General features: G+C 40.5%; 1 protein-coding gene across 3 annotated transcripts in view; it reads right to left on the reverse strand.

The window, feature by feature from the left end:
- Positions 1-20253, reverse strand: part of LOC116044414 (sodium/potassium-transporting ATPase subunit alpha-1) — a 110504-nt gene that overhangs the window by 35733 nt on the left and 54518 nt on the right. The window contains exons 1-23 of one of the 3 annotated variants that reach the window (XM_031291554.2): positions 18009-18235; positions 17467-17577; positions 13554-13613; positions 12470-12571; positions 12195-12296; positions 11989-12102; positions 11558-11692; positions 9533-9650; positions 9044-9312; positions 8626-8934; positions 7953-8087; positions 7467-7659; positions 7183-7358; positions 6944-7080; positions 5155-5305; positions 4851-5019; positions 4594-4748; positions 4336-4459; positions 4072-4217; positions 3837-3967; positions 3409-3510; positions 2070-2161; positions 590-775 (exon numbers count right to left, since the gene is read on the reverse strand). In XM_031291554.2, the coding sequence (XP_031147414.1) occupies positions 747-775; positions 2070-2161; positions 3409-3510; positions 3837-3967; positions 4072-4217; positions 4336-4459; positions 4594-4748; positions 4851-5019; positions 5155-5305; positions 6944-7080; positions 7183-7358; positions 7467-7659; positions 7953-8087; positions 8626-8934; positions 9044-9312; positions 9533-9650; positions 11558-11692; positions 11989-12102; positions 12195-12296; positions 12470-12571; positions 13554-13613; positions 17467-17577; positions 18009-18020 (3072 nt within the window). In that variant the 5' untranslated portion in view covers positions 18021-18235 and the 3' untranslated portion in view covers positions 590-746. Of the gene's footprint in view, positions 1-589; positions 776-2069; positions 2162-3408; positions 3511-3836; positions 3968-4071; positions 4218-4335; positions 4460-4593; positions 4749-4850; positions 5020-5154; positions 5306-6943; positions 7081-7182; positions 7359-7466; positions 7660-7952; positions 8088-8625; positions 8935-9043; positions 9313-9532; positions 9651-11557; positions 11693-11988; positions 12103-12194; positions 12297-12469; positions 12572-13553; positions 13614-17466; positions 17578-18008; positions 18237-20253 lie in introns of those variants that run through there. The other 2 variants (XM_035998590.1, XM_035998591.1) reach the window with 2 other exon arrangements.

Raw genomic sequence — 20253 nt, forward strand, 5'->3', positions numbered from 1 at the left:
AAGGTTTTGAAAACAGTGTAGTAGCTGATAACACTGATTAGTCAATCACGCCAAGCCTCATTGTTGTGTTTTTTTTTTAACATGTGCTAATTAAATAAAATAAATTCAAACGGAAAATTACTGATTTTGATTGAGATGATCAGTTATTTCATTTAGTCACAAGTATACAAAGCAAATCTAACACTAACATTTGATTTGAATGTTAGTTTTTGATGCACTATTGCATGGAAGCTGTTGGTTTTCAAAGTAGGATGTGTTGTATGTGAGCTGCTGTTCATTGTGGTAATAACAGAGTCCTAAAACATCCCATTTGCTCTGTGAAGTGCGGATAACTCTTTCTCTCTTTATCATAATTGCGTTATTTTAAATTCATGCTCACCCTCTTCGAATCAAATCTGTCTCCAGAACTGAAGTTTAGGAACTGTTGAGGTGGATAATCTCACTGCATGGGTCACCGGACCTGACTCACTGGTACATATTTATTGAACCTTGAAAAACATCCTGCATCAAATCCCTAAAAATGCTGTTTTTAGCCTTTACTTGTCAGAGAAGCAATAACAAAAGTGTGGGACAAAAAAAACCCTTAATGTACATTGGAATGGAAAATGTTTTATTGTGAATGACATATAGATCAAAACATTGACATCAATACATCTATATTTATTCATCCATGCTTTGTGTTTTTTGGGTCTGACTAACATCTCAGACAAATATGTAACATGGCAGTAAATAACTTGTGTCTTGTGTCAGTAGTATGTCTCCTGTTCCACCCAACCTAGAAACCAAAAGAGACAGAATTAGGGACAGAGGTTTTGGGAGGTTTCGCCTCACATTTGGGGTCTAAATTCTCCTTGTTGTCGTTCACAGACAAATCAAAAGAAGGGATGACTTGGTGGATCTTAAACAGCTGTGACCTTTATTTTTACACCCAGGCTGTAGGATGATATCATCACTCATGTCGGCTGACAGTGATTAAAAGAAATAAGACCAGATTGGGGAGCTTGAGCAGGACACGCCCTGAACATCTAGAGCCGAGACTTTCTTTATGATGCCATTACGAGATATGTCCTGCAGAGTCATGGAGGCTGAGGACTTTCTGTCTCACAGTTACTCATGACATGATGATAAAGAGTGAACTCTGACCTGACCCGGCAGCTCAAACAACACAATTGTGGTTTGTGTCGCATCATTAGATGTGCGCACAATCAAATAACACTGTATTAGAAGTCAGTGTGACTCCACGGTGTGTATGCTGTTATTTAGCATCTCTTACCAGGCCCCACTGAGCCCAAAGCTGCATTTTAGTTTTAGGCCTGAAACATTATAAATACATATTCACAGAAGGCTAAAAAAAGCACTTGGCTGGAATCTTGGTTTCCACTTTTGAGTGAAACTGTAAAACTGAATGTAGCCCAGGTTCAAAAATAGCATTGGGCCATGAAGGCTACACAGTGGAAAAAATCTTTGTTAAAATAAATCCCACAGAATGTAAACTGTGTCAGTTTAACTTTTATGCCTGATTGTAGCACATTGTTCACCATGGATGGGCAATGGGATGTTCACTGATCTGTGCTGTGGGGCTCAGATGTAACAGACCCGCACACGCACACACACATGCACACGCGCACACACGCACACACACACACACACACACACACACACACACACACACACACACACACACACACACACACACACACACAAACACAGCTGCATCAGAGCCAGGTTCTGCTCCGCTCCGTGGGTGGAATGAGGCAATAACATTGGTAGGGTTTAGTGTTGGGGTGGGGGTATAAATGGCTTATTTAGCTAATGAAGTAGGAGATTTTTCTTGACTAAAAAAGTCACATAATTTAGAGACAAGCGGTTTTCTTTGGGCAGCAGCAACATTTGATGTGATACAGATTTTTTTTCTGAATGTGATTTCTCATTTGGTCAAACTTAAATGATCCTGTCCTCCTCACCACCCCCCTACATTCACCTCCAAATACAGAGAACAGAGGAAAATGTGTAATACAAAAGCTTTAACTGCCTCGAAAGGCAAAAAGAAGAGTGAGTAAAGGTCTTACCGCCTGGGTTGCGTCTGAGGATATATCTTCTGGCTTCGTCGTACACGAAGATGAGGAGGGAGTAGGGGAAGGCACAGAACCACCAAGATGGCCTAAGGTATGACACAGACACAGAGATTGAGCACACAGACCATCACATGGAGATTTGAAATGATGCTTATTCGTTTCTTTAACTTGTCAGCTGCTTTTGAGTGTCTAAAAAGAAAAAGGAAATATTAAAAATATTGTCAACTAACTTATTTAGCCAAATGTTATGTTTCATTGATTGAACTTTTGCTGTAAATACGGCACATTTCTGCAAATCTTGGACTTTCTTTAGTAACAAGTACCTTTCAATGTCATATCTGAATAAAAACTGAGAGAGCGAGAACCTCAGAGGTAAAGACAGAAATAAAAAAGAGAGAACCCAGTCGCAGTCTCAGACAGAGAGGAAGAGAAGTCAATGTTAGTTAAACATCAGCAGTCACCCAACGAGAAGGCTGAGGGGGTGGGTGAGGAGTTTGAAGAGATAGAAGCAGTAGGAACAGATGAAAAGATGGCAAGGAAGAAAGGAGAAACAGTAGAGTAGAGGACGACCCAAAACAATAATGAGGTGATTTCAGCTGCTTGGGAAACTCCTGAGCTAATGAGCCCAGTGTGCTTTTATTGCTTTCAATTGGTCTCTGTTGGGAAAAGAATCCCATTAGTACAGTAGCTTTTCTGCTTCATTCTGCCACGATCACCTGTGTGTAAATGTGTGTGTGAATGGTGAATGGTGCCTGTGCTATGGAAAAGCACTTGGAGTTGTCGTTAAGACAAGAAAAGCGCTATATAAATGCAGTCCATTTACATTCAAACAATAACGAGGAGATTTCAGCTGCTTGTGAAACTTCCTGAGTTAATGAGTCGAACTTGCTTTTACTGCTTTCTATTTGTCTCTGGTGGGAAGATTGTTACAGTCGCGCTTCGGCTTCATTCTGACTTTGAAATGTATCAGTGACACTAGATAATATCCACCTTTTTTAACAAGATAATGACGCTAAAACAGCACTGACTTAAACTTCATCATCGGGAAATAGAAGGAAATCAATGTTTACACACTGGCTGCACTGATTGGCAAGACTTAAGTGCAGTAAATGTCAGTAAATTAAAAGAAAAAAAGGATTTCATGGATTACTACGTTAATAAGGATAAACGTAATGCATATTGTGCTCATAGATTTGCCTGCCTACATGAAAAGAAAAAAACATTTCCATAAAAAAATTAGACCATTTTTGTTCTAATTTGTGTAAATTCTATAATTTATAAGTGGAAAATCATAGTACGTGTATATAAGGTTGTGTGTGTGTGTTTTACTCACTTGAGAGGATACATTCTGAGGGCAACGTCCATGCCTGGGCAATATGACAGGAAGGCAGCCAGAGCTGTCTCCTCAAATAGTCCAAAGATGAGGACACGGTTCCTGTGGAAGCAAAGAGTCAACACTGTTAGAACAATTCAACTAATATGTGTTACTTTTATGAACCTGATATCATTATAATCTACACTATGATGTTAATGTTATAATGACAACTCTTGATGCTATAAATATAAACCCCAAAGAAATATCTGGATTCCCAAAATAATTCTAATTATAAGTAAACAATTCACTCTCATGTTATTGACACTTGTGACGTTTACAGAATGGTCAGACTACAAAAGTACCCTGCTTTAATTTATCGTGTAAGAAAACATATGTTTGGAAGTCACTGTCTGTACTTTAAAGGTCTTCTATGTCTTTATACATACTTCATTCCTTGTTGCAGGATGGAGTTCCTCCTGGTCTTACAGATGATCAGATCGGCCCACTGGACCACCACAATACTGGTGAAGAAAGCTGTGTGACATGTGAACTCTACGATCTTTCTGCGCTCGTATGTCTGGTGAATACAACATTAAAAAAGATTAGCTCATTTTTTTCTTCTGTTCTTCCCTTGAAAATGTGAATGAACTATACCATTCGTTTAGCATGAGCATTACTGACCCACTGCTGTCCGTAGCTGTCTTCCAGGTCATTTACATATTTGTCATCCCAAAGCATTCTGATCCCCAGCAGGTCCATGGGGAGGAAACCATTTTCAGCCAGGATCACAAAGTATGTGAAGAAGCCAGCCACGGCCTGCATCATACCTAACGGAGAAGAAGAGCACTTTGGTTCAAGGTTCGACATTTTAGAAAAGCAACAAAATAACAACAATCATTTGTTGCAACACCAAAATATCATTTAGGTACCATTAGGTACGCTTACCGATCTGTCCGTAGGCTATGCTGATGAGCCTTTCATTCACCAGTTTGTCAGTTTTGGGGTTTCTTGGCTGTCTCTTCATGATGTCACTCTCAGCTTCTTCATAAGCCAGGGAGATGGCAGGGACCTGGGAGATAATAAGTTAACAAAAAAGGTATTTAAGAAAATAAGTAAATTAAGTATTGTCAATCGCTTTGTCACACACATTTGAGTTTGTAACTATTTTCCCATGATAAAAACTGTTTAGAAATAAGAGCTCACCATGTCAGTTCCCAGGTCAATACAGAGGATGGTGACGGTTCCCAGGGGCAGAGGGATGTTGGCGATGATGAAGAGGAGGAAGGGTGAAATCTCAGGGATGTTACTGGTTAGAGTGTAGGCGATGGACTTCTTCAAGTTGTCAAAGATCAGACGGCCTGACAAAAGAAATTAAGAAATTTATACTGCAAGGAAAATCAAGAGCTTTTCCAGTCTGTATTCCACATTTCTGCAGGTATAAGCCTTGGTGTAAGTATTACCTTCTTCCACTCCAGTAACAATGGAAGCAAAGTTGTCGTCGAGCAGGATCATGTCAGCGGCCTGCTTGGAGACGTCAGATCCAGCGATCCCCATGGCGACACCAATGTCGGCCTTCTTCAGAGCTGGAGAGTCGTTCACACCATCACCGGTCACGGCCACAATGGCTCCCTGCAGAGAGAAGAAAGAAGTGTTAGGATGTCCGCTGCAATATTTATGTTTAATTTTAGGACTACAGACATTTCTGAAAGCTTTTAATCCCAATGTGTGTCTGTGAAATTGTCTTAAAGTTTCTTTGATGCTGACCTGTCTTTGGCAACCTTCCACAATGATAAGTTTCTGCTGAGGGGAGGTTCTGGCGAAGACGATTTCAGTGTGGTGTTTCAGCACATCGTCAAGCAGCTCTGGGCTCATGTCTTTCAGCTCACCCCCGTGGATAACGCAGGCCTTGGCATCCCTGGAGAGGAAATCATAGCAGCATTAGGACAACAGCTGCAATCTCACATTCTGTTTTTGAGACTGGAATATAATCAGCACAATACAAAAAGAAAATCATGGAGAAACAGGAAATTATTTTTGAAAAGAGACACCCATTAAAGAAAAGTATGGCATCATCAGCAAAAAGCGACATTTAGAAAAAAGTGCTCTACATCTTCAGGATTTGCTAAAACATTAGACCACAAATACATGTTTGACATTTTATCTGTCCCAGGGTACAGGATAGTGTATTAGTTTTAGCAGGCTCAGATTTAAAGATAAAATTAGGATTTTGGTATCATATGAAACTAGACTCCAAACAGAGAATTCAGTGGAACCAACCATGGCATGCTAGCTTGTCATCTCTAGAATAATCACATTATGGAACTTTACAACCACAACTAGGGCATTTAGAAGAGATACAGCTTTCATAGGTATATTGACCATAAAGGAGTTTCCTGCAGTTTCCAGAACAGAAGTAATCCCCATCTAACGCTCTGTTCCTCAATTTGGACCGTTTTTATCAATTCTTAAGTGGTAAAAAAATGGTTAAACAATTGTGCACCAAATCTGTGTAACAAATGGAACAACTTATGAGACATGAGCGAGCATGAGAATGTCCATCATAAAGTCATATCATAATGTACTAAGCCATTATACATTTCACAATTAATTTTTTTTAAATTTCTGATTCATGATTAGAAAAACTTGACACAAGGTTCTAAGCTGCATGTCAAATTAAGCCTTGGGGTCCCAGCTTTCAAATTATACATACCACTATATAATTTGTGAAATGTACTGTTGACCTAAACCCCTAAACATCCCTTGTTTCCCACCCCTACCCCTCTAGAAAAAGGGGGTGGAATGCTGAGGGATTATCCAACAGGAATTTCCTGCATGAGGATTCTGCCTAGAATGACAGTATTTTTAATGTATGTGTTTGGGGAAGAGTATTTCTGCAGCGTGACTGTGATTTGAACAGACTAAACTGGCTGATGAAGAAAAGTTAGGCCACCAGCTCAGAGACTCCCGAGATGTATTTGCCTCCAGTGAATTAATGGCAAAAGCCTTTTTGGCTGAGTAGATTTCAGAGCCTTGATTGCCAACGCTGATTTAATGTTGCTCTATTAGTACAAGTAGGGGCGGGAATCACCAGACGCCCCACGGTAAGGTATTATCATAATACTTATGTCACAATAATAATTATAGCAATTTTAAACATATTGCGATATTCTGCGGCATATTGCAATTTATTACCCTTGTTTCAACTTCAAATCATGTCTTTGACAACATGTTTTATCTAAAAAGATACATTTCTGTTTTATTATTTCTTTTATTATTCTAGTATCAAAAAGTTAAATTCTCATGTGCCAATTTATATAATAAAAAATCGATACTTGGCATCCGTGTATTGTATACAGTATTGCCAGGGAAAATATCGCAATACTAAGCTGTATCGATTTTTTCCCCCCCACCTCTAAGTATTAGGAAGAACTGCCACGGAAGAAGAGACATGTTTAGAAGGAAGATTTCAGCTCCTGCTCATGACAATCATTTTAAGCATGGTGTTCATCTGCAACCAGAACACTCAGAACTAAGCTTTAGTAAGTGTACTGACCTGGGGTTGACTTCTGAGACCGGTACATTCAGGCGGGCAGCAATGTCTTCAACTGTCTCGTTGCCTTCAGAGATGATACCCACGCCTTTAGCAATAGCCTTGGCTGTGATGGGATGGTCACCTGTGACCATGATAACCTAAGGGAGAAGAAGTTAAGTATTAACACAGAACGTGATTGTGGTTTTGGTCTTGAGATGATAGATACATGTACTGTACCTGAAAAGACTACAGTTACATACCTTGATTCCAGCGCTCCTGCATTTGCCGACAGCATCAGGCACAGCAGCACGAGGAGGGTCGATCATGGACATGAGGCCGATGAAGCACAGGTTTTCAGTGGGGAAGTTCACCTCATCAGCGTCAAACTCAAAGCCCTCTGGGAACTGGTCATCAGACAGGTTGAAATGGCAGAAACCTGAGTAAGACAGGAAGAAAATGCTCGTCATGAGTTCAAAGATGACTGTTTCTCGACACACTAGTTAAAGAAATAGTGATGTAGCTGTAGAATGGCGCTATGTTGTACCCAGAACTCTCTCTCCAAGTCCTCCCAGCTCAACGTAGGCATTCTGGAAAGCGTCTTTCAGCTCTTCGTCCAGAGGCTGCTCTTTGCCGTTCATCATGATGGTGGAGCAGCGGTCCAAAATCCTCTCTGGGGCACCTTTCATCACCAGCAGGTGCTTGGTCTCTCCGGGAGTTGCATTCTTATGGATGGAGAGCTTTTGGACAAGGGAAAAATTGTATTTTAAAACCTTGTCTTAATTAAATTTTTATTTTAAACTATGCTAGTACTCATTTATCAAAAAGTGGTCGATGGAGAAATAACCCAACCACTAGAGGGCGTAAATCAACATTTCCCTCCAATACCACTGCAAGTATTGTCTTACAATGCTATGTTTGCAAGGTTTTTTACAATTGAAATCTGCATGATTTCGCCTCTCTAAGACAGGTTGAACCTTTTCCATATACACGTCAAATTTGAAAGCTATGGGAAACTCTGTGGATTGTTTACCTGGTATTTGTTGGTGGAGTTGAAGGGGATCTCAGCAATATTGGGGTATTTGTCTCTCATGCCACGAACGGATCCACAGCACAGCTCAATACACTTCAGCAAGGCAGCTTCTGAGGCGTCACCAGCTACATCTCTCTGAGGATTTAAGCAAAGGACAAAGAGTTGGATTTTGACTGAAATTGTGGAAAATATTGGCCATTCTTTATATTATTATATTTGGTAAACAATTATTCGGCCTTATTTCATCCTGTTCCCATTGTGCAGTTTGTGAAAAAAAACTAAAAACGTGTCACTCATTGAGAAATAAATCAATGGGCCACCTCTTCCTATAGCTGCAGCTATATATTTCTGAAAATAATTATGTTAAGGGCTTTTTATAAAGATTTGTAGTGCAGTCTGACGGCATTTGATTTTGTTGGAACTGTTTCTTGCCAAGTCACCTCCCACCCAGTCACTGCATCTCTGGATTCATCTAGGTATTGTATCCAATTCGACAACACGTTTTAGGAGGAGGAAAAATATTCTATAAGATGATAAGGGGAATTTATTTATTTTTCTCTTTTACAAAATATGGCGTTACACCAAAGGCAAATGTTATTGGTATTTTCCTCCACTGGTGAGTTGTTTTGACTATTTTGTGGTGATCAGATATTACATGCAATAAGCTTTTCACCTTCAGGATGGGGACGTTGGTCTGCTCTGCCAGGAAGACGGCACGGTTGCAGAGTCCGGCGATTCTGGCCAGGGCAGCCCAGGTCGCAGAGCTCCTGTCAAAGGAGGCCCCACTCTGGTTCTCTGTGGTGTCGGCCTCGTGGATCTGGTTGTCGAACCACATGTGGGCCACGGTCATCCTGTTCTGGGTCAGGGTGCCGGTCTTGTCGGAGCAGATGGTGGAGGTGGAGCCCAGGGTCTCGACAGCTTCCAAGTTCTTCACCAGGCAGTTCTTCTTCGCCATACGCTTAGCAGTCAGGGTCAGACACACCTAGAGACGGAAATCAAGTGTTTATAGCTATATTATCTTTTTTTTTTTATTATTATATCCGTATTTGTATCAACGAATGAGAGAATGAGACTCGGGCAGAAAAACTCACGGTGACAGTAGCCAGGAGACCCTCTGGCACGTTGGCGACAATGATACCGATGAGGAAGATGACGGCCTCCAGCCAGCCATACCCAAGGATGAGTGAGAGGATGAAGAAGGAAACACCCAGGAAGACGGCCACGCCCGTAATGATGTGGATAAAGTGCTCAATCTCTTTGGCAATGGGAGTTTTGCCACCCTCTAGGCTGGAAGCCAGGCAGGCGATACGGCCCATGACAGTACGGTCTCCGGTGTTGATGACAACTCCTCTGGCAGTACCTGGACAGAGCCAGAGATTTTTTGAGTGATAAAAATGATAAAAATTACCATCAACTTCATTGTCTCTATACATTTCCCAGCCCTTTTATAACCTTTGTAGTTCATGAAATCTTGTTTAATTTAAGTTTTAAGTTTAATTTCCTTCTAACTTGGAGTTTACTTTAATCTTTTGAAAAGTCTACACAACTTCTGTGTTGTCTGCTATTTGTTAGTTCTCTACCTTCAACACAGTTGGTGGAGAAGAAAGCAATGTTCCTGGTTTCCAAAGGGTTGTCGTTGGAGAAGTCGGGAGTACGAGTCTGAGGCTCAGATTCACCAGTCAGAGAGGAGTTGTCCACCTGAAGGAGTGAAAAGTAAAGGAAGAATGAAATACCAAAGATATCCAGGAGAAGTGAAAGTGACATGATGTCTACAGGACAATGTGAAATAATTGTTGTTGTTGGTCTTGGATAAAAGTAGGAAAATAGAGGATGACACATTTGGGTGATGATGATGTGATTTGATTTTGAGTCAGTCAAAAGGAAGAAAAACATTTCAGAAAGTGATTAAAATGAAGTAACCTGATGCTTAATATACCACACACTATTTCCCATCAGATGTTAAGCAACTTTGACCATGACTTACTGACATGGTGTGAGTACATCATGATTAATTAGGGGCCGAGCAGCAAATCTGCGGGACCGTATTGTTTTTGCCAGTATTATTCTTCTTCTTCCTAAGAAATCCATGTTCCCATGCATGACAAATCACCAAACTTTTCACACAAGTCAAAGTCCTGTGCCATACTCAATCAGTCTGATTTGTATTCTAATAGTCCTGATGGTGGCACTACAGCAGCCATCTAAAATTCTAAACTTTAAAAATTCATAATAAATCAACCATACATGCTAATTCTTTGAATTTTCTAGTGAGAAATGAACTTTGACAGTAGTTCAAAATTCTGTATTTTCATGCAGTCATGCCCATTGTCTACTCAATGTTGTGAAGTCAGTTGCGTCATCACCCAGATAACAGCTCCCTGAGATCAGCACCTGCCTACGGCAACAAAGGATCTGAGTTCGAGCCCCTGGTGTTGCAAGATGAGCATATTATATCTAATCAGGAGTTGTGCTGTGGACAACTGCTCTGCATGTTTTAGATGTGTCTTTGCATCAACACACCTGATTCAAATTAGCAATCAGTTCCAGTTAAGTCATGGTATTAAGTCAACCCGGGTTGACTTAATACAATACATTACAAGCATATCTATGTTGTCTAGACAAAGTACACATACTCTCAGAATTTTGTAATGATGAATGCATTTTTGACAGTATTTTAAATTCCTGCATTTCTATGCAGTCCTGCACATTGTCTACTTAATGAGATGAAGCCATTTGAGACATTGCCTGCCCAATAGCTCACACAAAAGCTAGCCATTGTGCTGTGGACACCTTCCCTACATGTTTTAGATGTGTCTCTGCATCAACACACCTGTCTGAATTGATCAGCTCATTAGTGTGTGTCCTAGGTTAACATGCCACTGTGTATTCTGGCATTATGCTGTGGGGATTGGAAAAACAATGGGTTCTAAGAGGAGCTGTAGCTTAACAAGGTTGATATTGGTTTTCAGAGCTACGCACCACTCACCAACCCTCTTCTTTTCCATCGACCGCTTTTTCCTTTTCCTCCTCAAAGTGCTCAGCCCTGACCATTGCTGCGGAGCAGCTATAATTTTGTCAGTAACACTTTACTTGAAGGTATCTACATAAGAGTGACATGACACTGTCATGAACACATGACACTGTCATGACACATGAACCCTAACCCTAACCCTAACTCTAACCGTAACCCTAACTAACCCTATGTTCAAGTAGAACTACATGAAGCAGGTAATTTAAAAAAAAAAAAAATCTGGCTCCTCTGGCACCACCTACAGCCTGTAGTGCGATTTGCAAAAATCCACCGCTCCCTGTTCAGATGCACCAATCAGGGCCAGGGGGGGGTGTCTAACTGCGTGTCCATCACTGTTCATGCACACGCATTTATTCTCCCTTGTGGGAGGAGGGGCTTAGGAGACCGTTTTGGGCTTTATCAGAGGGAGCGGGGAGGCACTGAGAAGTTGTTGATGTTCACATTTTTTGGCTAAGTCCTGGATCTTTGCAATCCTACCTACAGAAACTTTAAATACTCAGGAACACAGGGATAATGCATACATATACACACTGCTCCATAAGTGAGATTAATAACAAGTCTTTGAGGTACGGACCTTGCAGCCATGAGCAGAGACGACTCTAAGATCAGCGGGGATCCTGTCTCCACCTTTCACCTCCACCAAATCTCCGATCACCACCTCCTCAGCGTTGATGCTCTTCTTCTCGCCGTCACGGATGACCAGGGCTTGCTACGAGAATCAAGATGAAATATATGGTTTTTCAGGGCAATTTCTCAACATAATTATAGATGGTTTTATTCCTAGTAGCAAGAAACCAGATGATAAATGGAAAAATTAGTAATACTGATGAAGCAATATGGATCCTTCTTGATATTCTATCATTTGTCACTGTCTTAAATATGATGAGCAACATTTTTAGCCATTTTGTAAATAATTGCAACTAAATGAGCTATACATTGATGCTGTTTTCTGTTTCTAAAAGTTGTGACATAGATATGAAGGTACAAAAGTCAAGAGAAAATCACCTGTGGGACCAGGTTCTTGAAGGAGTCCATGATCTTGGAGCTCTTGGCCTCTTGGTAGTAGGAGAAGCAACCAGTGATGATGACGACAGCGGAAAGCACCACACCCAGGTACAACTACAGCGAGAGAGAAAAGACTTTTAGTCAGTTCATTTTTTGGTGGCATTAATTCTTTAATTAATATCATACACTAACAAAGACCTCCTTACGTTATCGTTGGCCGGTTCATCTTCTGAGACAGCCTGGATACTGTAAGCGAGGAAGCAGAGGATCGCACCAATCCACAGCAGCATGGAGAAACCACCAAACAGCTGGAAACGAGATAAAACAACATTCAAGTTTACATGACTTACTTACCCTCTGCAACGAATCAAAGTGAATTTGCATTTCTAAAATGAGAACATGCAAAATAGGTTTCTGGTTTGCATGGAAAATGTTGCACAGTCCCGAACTGGTATTTCAACTCAGAAGAAGTGACTTTTACCTGTTTACAGAACTTGACCCATTCAGGCGTTGTGGGAGGAGGCGTGAGGGCGTTTGGGCCATCTCTGGCCAGGATCTCTTTTGCTCTGCTGTTGGAAAGACCCTAAAAATAAACATAAAAATACAGGTTTGACAGACTCTACAGCTTTGTCCTCATTTACTGGAGGGAAAAACTATGAAGGAATGTTTCCTACTGAACTGTTTTATTTGGTAAACAGATACACCACTATTACTTCAACTGGGTAACTGTGTTCTTACAGTGTAAAAGACATGGAGAAGAATTAAGAGTGTGACTCTCTCTCTTTGGGGCCGGGCGTGTTGTACCAGGAATGAAAGCAGCATTTTTTTCTTGTTGGTAGGGTCAATGAGACCAGTGTTCCTGCGTGAATGAAGTCTTTGTTTTGGGGCCAACTGATCAGATTTCAGGGGATAATCGGCATCAGTCAAGCATTTGGCCAGTTTAGGGCTGTATAGGGTTGTGTAATGGGATTCTGTGTGTGTGTGTGTCCTCAGCGTGATAAAGACCATGGTCAAAACATAAAAATTACATTTTGTGTTACAGCTTTTTGTACAATTCAACCACATCACAACATTTTCTCTCCTGCCTCTAATGATAATCAGCCATGCAGATAGTATTCATTTTATTGGAAAAATATGTATAGTGGTGAAGGCAGAGATCTCAAAAGGCAAAGATCTCAAAAGGTAAACCAATACTATCCGCATAGCCAGACACCACTGGAGTTAGGGGAGAAAAATGCTATCAGTAATTTGGTTAAAGTGACCCTTTCAAAATAATTTCCCCACACAATGAGAATGTTAAAATGGTCTGTCTCTTCACTACTTTGCAAGTCTGTAACACAGTATAATAGAGGAAATTGTGTCTGTGCATAGTAAGATCTTCTCTGGCCTATGGGCTTATCACACACACATATACACACACACACACACACACACACACACACACACACACACACACAAAACAAACACACACACACACACACACACACACACACACACACACACACACACACACACACACACAAAACAAACACACACACACACACACACACATGCAGAGAACTCACTCTGGTTAGGTCGGTTCCATATTTTCTGTGAAGTTCATCCAAGGTTAACTTGTGGTCATCCTATGGAGACAGAGAGAGAGAGAAAGAGAGAGAGAAAGAGAGAGAGAGAGAGAGAGAGAAAGAGAGAGAGAGATATTGAGAGACATTGCGTAAAACAAGCTAAAATCCCTGTCATTTTTAAACCACAGATATTATCTCCTTTGAGGATTAAAAAATGTCCTGTCATGCCCTTAACATTATCATTCAAGTAAAACTAGAATCGGCTGATGATTGAACATTTGCAGCCAAACGCAAGAGCTAAGCCGCAGTTAGCTCGGTAACACAAGACAAGGCAAGAGTTGCAGCAGACCTGCAGTTTTCTGACAGATATGTGGTGTATACAAACTGAACCCTTCTTCACGTTAGTTCAGGTTGCAGCAGACCTGTCCCAGACGACCGAGGTCTGCATGGTTCAAACAGTTTGCCGCGAGCAAACAGTCCATCCACCTGAATCAATGTCACCCAACTGATACACTGATGTTTGCTCCCAAGAATTTTGCTTGTGTGTTTTGACATTTAGGTGGAGCCCACCCTTCCAGAGCTGAACTCACGTCACTCGGTGCTAGCAAAATGAACTTGTTGGATGAATTGATTGTCGAAAGTGTTGCTTTAAACAAATATTGTTTAACAGCTTTGCTGGTAAATATTTATTACTAACAAGCAATCTGTGTATTTTTAAATGAAAGAGCAGGGGGAATAATGCAAATTACAGCAGATCTGCAAATGAACAACCAAAGAACCCACACTGTTTATTGAATAACGCCTACAGCGAGTGACTGAATAGAATTCTTCCTATGTAATTTGGATGATCTGCAATAATATCTCACTCCCACCTTTCATTTGATCATATTGCGAAACAACTAAGTGTTGTAGTATTTATACAAATGCGAGCGAGTAAACATCCCATGTAAAGATGTTCCCGCTGGTTTCTGCGCTTTACTGACTTCACATATGTGACACATTCTTGTTGAAATTGTTGTTGTGATTGAAATAGTGCTGTATTTCACATTTCAGTATGCCATTAATAGCGTTTTATTACTTTTTGTGAAATAAAAACTGCACCGCTTGCTACATCCTCACAAAATGGAATTAGTTACCTTTATACGTATACATGGAAGGCAAGTCATGTTGTAGCCATCTGATTGTATTCGTTATTATTACATGGAGTGGAAGGAAAAATATCAGACTGCAATTTTAATCATATGATTTAACGTTGACTGGTTTTATGAATACTATGGTTATTTGTTTTAAAACAGACTCCTATTTTATGATCTGTAATAAAAGCACATTTCCTTTAATAGATGGCAGCTACTTTTGTCTCAGCTACTGTTAGTCCATAGTGAATGAATTATTTATTATTTATCCACCTGCTCTGTTCTTCTACACAGTTGTAGTTTATAAACCATTGGAGAACTAGACAGTACATTTTATATATATATATATATATATATATATTAGAGTACGTATATATATATATATATATATATATATATATATGTACTCTAATGAAATTATAATAGTAATATGCCACTCAAAACCTTAAGCAGTTAATAGACGAACTGAGTCCCTTCACATCCACTGCTTGGAGTATATCTATGAGTACTAAATGAAATATTACATTTATATAGTAGTAATTTGACCATTAGGAATGGGGAGTCCTGGCCTGTTAATATATGAACTGAGTCTCTTTACATTTACATTTTTTTTACGGTCGGTGGAGAAAATGGATGTAATTGCACGGTTTTATCTTGACTGCCAACGTTTTGCATTATGACATGGCAAAGTGTTCCATGCCAAATGTGCTGTGGATAACGGGTTATCACATGCCCCACACCTCTGTTGCTTTTTTTTGACTGTTTGTCAGCACTTCTTTTGAAACCTGTCGAGGAAATTTCTTCACTAGCTTTAATGCTGCACATGCACATGGTTCTGTATTTAGCATTTTCTGTCACGGACTTCGTCACATTTTATCAAATCACCTGCTGCATTAAGTTGCTATGGGAATAGTCACCGTCTTTTAGCTGGACTTTGACGCCTCGGTTAATTGTCTGATGGTGCAATAATGATTAACATATTGGCTTTATGGGCTCCATAGGGACCCACCTACGCTGTTATTACTGTTTTACTACTGCCCAATAGTTTATCATTCCTGAAGATCATCAATACATGACATTGAATCACTGTTGCCCCTTTTTTGTTCTCAAAGTCAAACTTTCTGAAGACATAACGCACTTTCAGCAGTTGGAAGAGACACTGAAGACACTGCCTGCTGTTAATTGTAGTAAATGATATGCTAAGTTAGGGAGGTTATGGCGGACTGGCGTTACGGTTGCTATGGCATTGAGATGTCCTTCAGCAGGCGGCAGGACTTTGAGATCTAGTTAAGATGTACCAAGGACAATATTCATTAATATGTCATCTGGATGGGAATTTTTATTGCCTGATAACCTGCAGCACTCTGTGACCTGGTGGGTGACATTGGGCAGAGGCTGTTGCAGAACAAACACGCAGTAATTAAAGGACGAATTATAAAACTAGCATTCACATTCTGTTGTAATTGTAGTTGTTGTAAAGGTACTTTACTTCAGCATGTCTGCAACAAACTGACGGCAACAATCTATCTTTACTCGATGACCTTGTGAAAGTCAAAGAGCAGTTTACGTCTATTATGCAGCAAAATGACAGAAAATGATTATTATAATATTATCAAATCATCAGACACTTGGACATGTTCACTCGTGTGTGCTTTGAGATGAACATGAGACCTGAATCTGCTTCCTTGTGAGCTGACCTTGTGAAGGACACTATGCTACAGAAGCCTTGTCTTTAACAAGCCATTTTAAGATAGAGTTCATGGACAGACACACAACACACAACACAGTAGTGAGAGCAGCTTTGGTCAACTTCTTAAGAAGAGAGACATAATTCAAGTTACAGATGAAAACTTAAAACACCTTTAATAAAAATGTATTTCTGCCTTTCGAATGCAACCATCGTGCATTTTAATAACAGACGGTGGTATTAAATCATTTATTAGCCTCCTACTTGTTGACGTGGGGATGGACTTAACGCAAGAGTTCCTCACTGTTCTTGAAATGACCTCAGCCAGCTACAGATACAGACTGAGAACAAGCTGACACCGATGGAAATTGGGGCCCTGTTCTACACAGGAAACCCACATAAACTTCGATGCATGCAATTTTACAACTCTGCAAATTTCTGTGCACACGAGTGCAGTTTAGTGTCTGTGTGATCGTGGCTAAGACACACAGTGAGCCACCCATGATCTGAGAATTTGAAAGGTAAATTAGAAGCAGAATAATTTATGTTTACTGGCTGCAGAAGAAAAGGACTATTCATGTTTTGAGAAACCTAAGACAATAATGACAACAGAGGCTCTCACCCAACACTTCAACGTTGAAAACTAATCTAGATAAGCATGACTTAAAGTTAAGTATAGCTGTAAACTCCTTAATAACATGTGACAGTACATGTAGGAGTGTAAGTAGCAATCTTTAGGAAATACGAGGCAGACAGCTACATCTCATGTGACTAGCCGTGAGGTAAAAGCAGAGGTTTGTCTCTCGGCCTTGACTGTATCATTGCTGTGACTCGTGGTAGTGAGAGTGAGTGTTAACATGGCTTGAATGAGGCATTAAGTATGAGGCAAACAGTGTGTATGGGAGGACATGGGTGTAAAGTTCAAGAAGGTCTTTCTATTTAACGTCTGTTCCTTTCAGTTTGAATTAAGGTGGATTTTGCAAGTTACAGACACTTTTACAAAGTCCCTTTTGAATATTTCCTTATTGAAATAGTCCAACTCAAGTACTTAAGACAATTACAGACTGTTTTTTACGTTTGTTTGTGTACTCACCAGGTCAACTTCTTTCTTCAAATCATCCATATCCTTCTTTGCTTGAGCTTTCTTCGTTTTTTTGTCCCCACCGTCTGAGGTTGCCGCCAGTTTGTACTCATCTTTTCCTCTCTGGATTAAAGAAAGTGAAACAAAATAAGATTCTGAATAAGACTGAGCACATGTGGTGAGTTTGCTCTGAAACTTCCTTTTTTAGTTGCACCAGCAAGAGCAGCAAGCAGTGTCAACTTTGCTGTTCAAACATGCTGTAAAATATGAGTTAATCATTGTTAGAAAGATTGTGAATGATTCTCATAAATATCTCCTATTGAAAAGTTTGACGGGTTCCTTGAAACTGTGGAGAGAAAAAATTAAACTGTACACGGCAGATTTCGAAACTAAGGTACAAAGTACTTCAGGCAACCCACAACTGTCAGGCAATAACTTGTGACTAAAACTTGCTTTGAGCTCAAAACTGAAAAACATAACCAGCTTAATCTTAACCTGAATCTAAAGACTCTTGGAAACTAGTCCAAAACATGTGACAAAGCTCCAATACTTACTCCCAGCCCCATGGTTGCAATGCAAGTCTGAGAACAGTCAATCCAATTGTCTTTTTAAATTGGAACTTTCCTCCGCCTCTCTCTCTCTCACACACACACACACTCTCTCTCTCAGCCCCGTTGCTTCCTGTCTTCTGCACAACCCAGAGCAGAGGAGATAGGTTGCATAGCATTAGCCTACCTTTATACCCATGACTGGGTTACCTGCCCTAATAGGAGGAGTTTTTTTTAGGGGGGGAGGGGGGGAGTGGAAATGGGTGAAACAGGACAGGTGAGGAGTAGTGTTGTGGAGGGGGGGGGGGCGTTTACTGGAGGAGGGAGGCACTTGTGGGGGAGGAGGGAGGGAGAAAGGGGAGGGGTAACTCTTGCTCAACTTCCCTGTTTTGTTCTCACCGCTTCCCGTCCTCTTCTTTCACTCTTACTCATGTACTCTCCTTCCTCAATCCATTCCTCTTTTTTCCATTAATTTTCTTCCTTGCAGCAAGAAAGTGGACAACCAAACGGCCACACCCTTCAGTGAATCCCTGTGCGTACTGTCTGTCTCTGTTTACAATACAAACAGAGATGAACTAAAAAAAAGGCAAGATAGTGGAAAAGTGAATGAGAGACACACAGAGCTAAAAGCAGACATAGAAAGGTGAAAGTACAGTTCTGCGGGTGACTGAGTGGCCAAAGCTGAAAGTGCATTTACATAATAAAGACTGAAAGAGAAAAAGGTGAGAAGCTGATTATAACTGACTTTTTTTTTCTTCCCAAGACCGCTTGAGAAAAGGAGGTTGGACTAAATGGCTGCTCATAGCAAAGATAACAAGTGGAATGCAAAGGGAGGAATCCACTGAGCCTTTAGTTTTCCCTCTCTGTCTGAGGTCAATGTGCCCTGTAAAAAAACCCCAAAAAAAAACCGACCTTGTCATTGATTCTGAAGTCCACCCTCCTCAGGAAAAGTGAAAAGACTAGGACTGGAATGTCTTTCATAATGCTAAACCCTTGTGTTTAGCATAGATTCAAATTGCTGCAACACTAAGTGAGCTTAAGAAGGTCCTTTGCTGACTGCCTGCTGTACCCATACAGGATCAATATATGTTGATCATCCTGAGAAACACACAGAAATCAGATTTGAGATTTAATTAGTGCTGAGTCCTCTAAGATTTCAGGTGAGATTTAGGTTTCCTGTTCAAAATTGGGCAAAGATCCGTTGTTACAACACCAGTAAGTGGATATTGATACTTATTTTATTGGTCAAGCCGACGTACTAAAGGTTTACAGCTACAATTGTAAGCCCTACTTTAGTGTTCCTGTGGTTAGCAGAGATCTGAAGCAAAGCCATGAAGTTGAACTGAGAGGTTTTTAAATGAACGGTTGAGCCACCTAATGCTCTGGACATACTGTGTCCTTGAACAGACAAAGTGGTTTTTCAACTGGCCATCAAGTTGGTACAGAAAAGCTAAAAGCCAAAAATAAGTATGACATATATTTTGTGCAGGAGATGATACACTAAACAAACACTTTCCTTTCCAGCTTTTTTTTGTTGTTTGTGTTTGGCTGCAATCTTTTGCCCATGACCCTGAAGTTTGGAAACTAAGGAGTGCTCTTCCTGCCCATTGAAACTCGCAGGGAAGAGAAGGGGTTGTCCTTGTTGGCTGGCTGGTTAAGGGGTGTTGTTGGATGTGTTTGTAGTAAACTTTCTACTGTTTATAGTCACTAGACTATGCAGGAAGGAGGGGAAGGGAGTGTTATCATACAATAATGAGGAGAAAAGGAAGGGGGGGAGATTGTAAAATGGCAGGGGAGGAGAATAGGAATTCTGAGTGAGAGAGGAACAAAAATGAAAACAGTTGAAAAGATAGACTAAAGTATGAGAGGCTGGAAGAGAGTATACATCCTCTGGTATTGTTCTAGTTATGGTACGATGAAAGCCGCTCATTTGGTTGCAGCTTTGCCACGGCAGTGGGGCCTGCAGTGTGTTGTTCCAATTCTATTCATGACATGAAATACATCTAGGAGTAAGAGGACAGTGGTGTAAGAGATAGATTAAGAAAGGTTGAGAAAAACCTTAAGGGGACACTTCAACCCAAAATCAAATCCACTTTTCCTCTTACACTCAGCGTTTTGTATCCGCTCAGATAATGGCTGCAGCTCGCCACAAGACAATAGAACACAATGGAAAGTGGTTTGTGGTGCAGTTTCTCATACACGAAAATCCATTGGAATGCCAACTAACAACATCTGCTTCACATTCCATCAT

Source organism: Sander lucioperca, chromosome 24 (assembly GCF_008315115.2).
Source record: "Sander lucioperca isolate FBNREF2018 chromosome 24, SLUC_FBN_1.2, whole genome shotgun sequence".
Lineage (NCBI taxonomy): Eukaryota > Metazoa > Chordata > Actinopteri > Perciformes > Percidae > Sander > Sander lucioperca.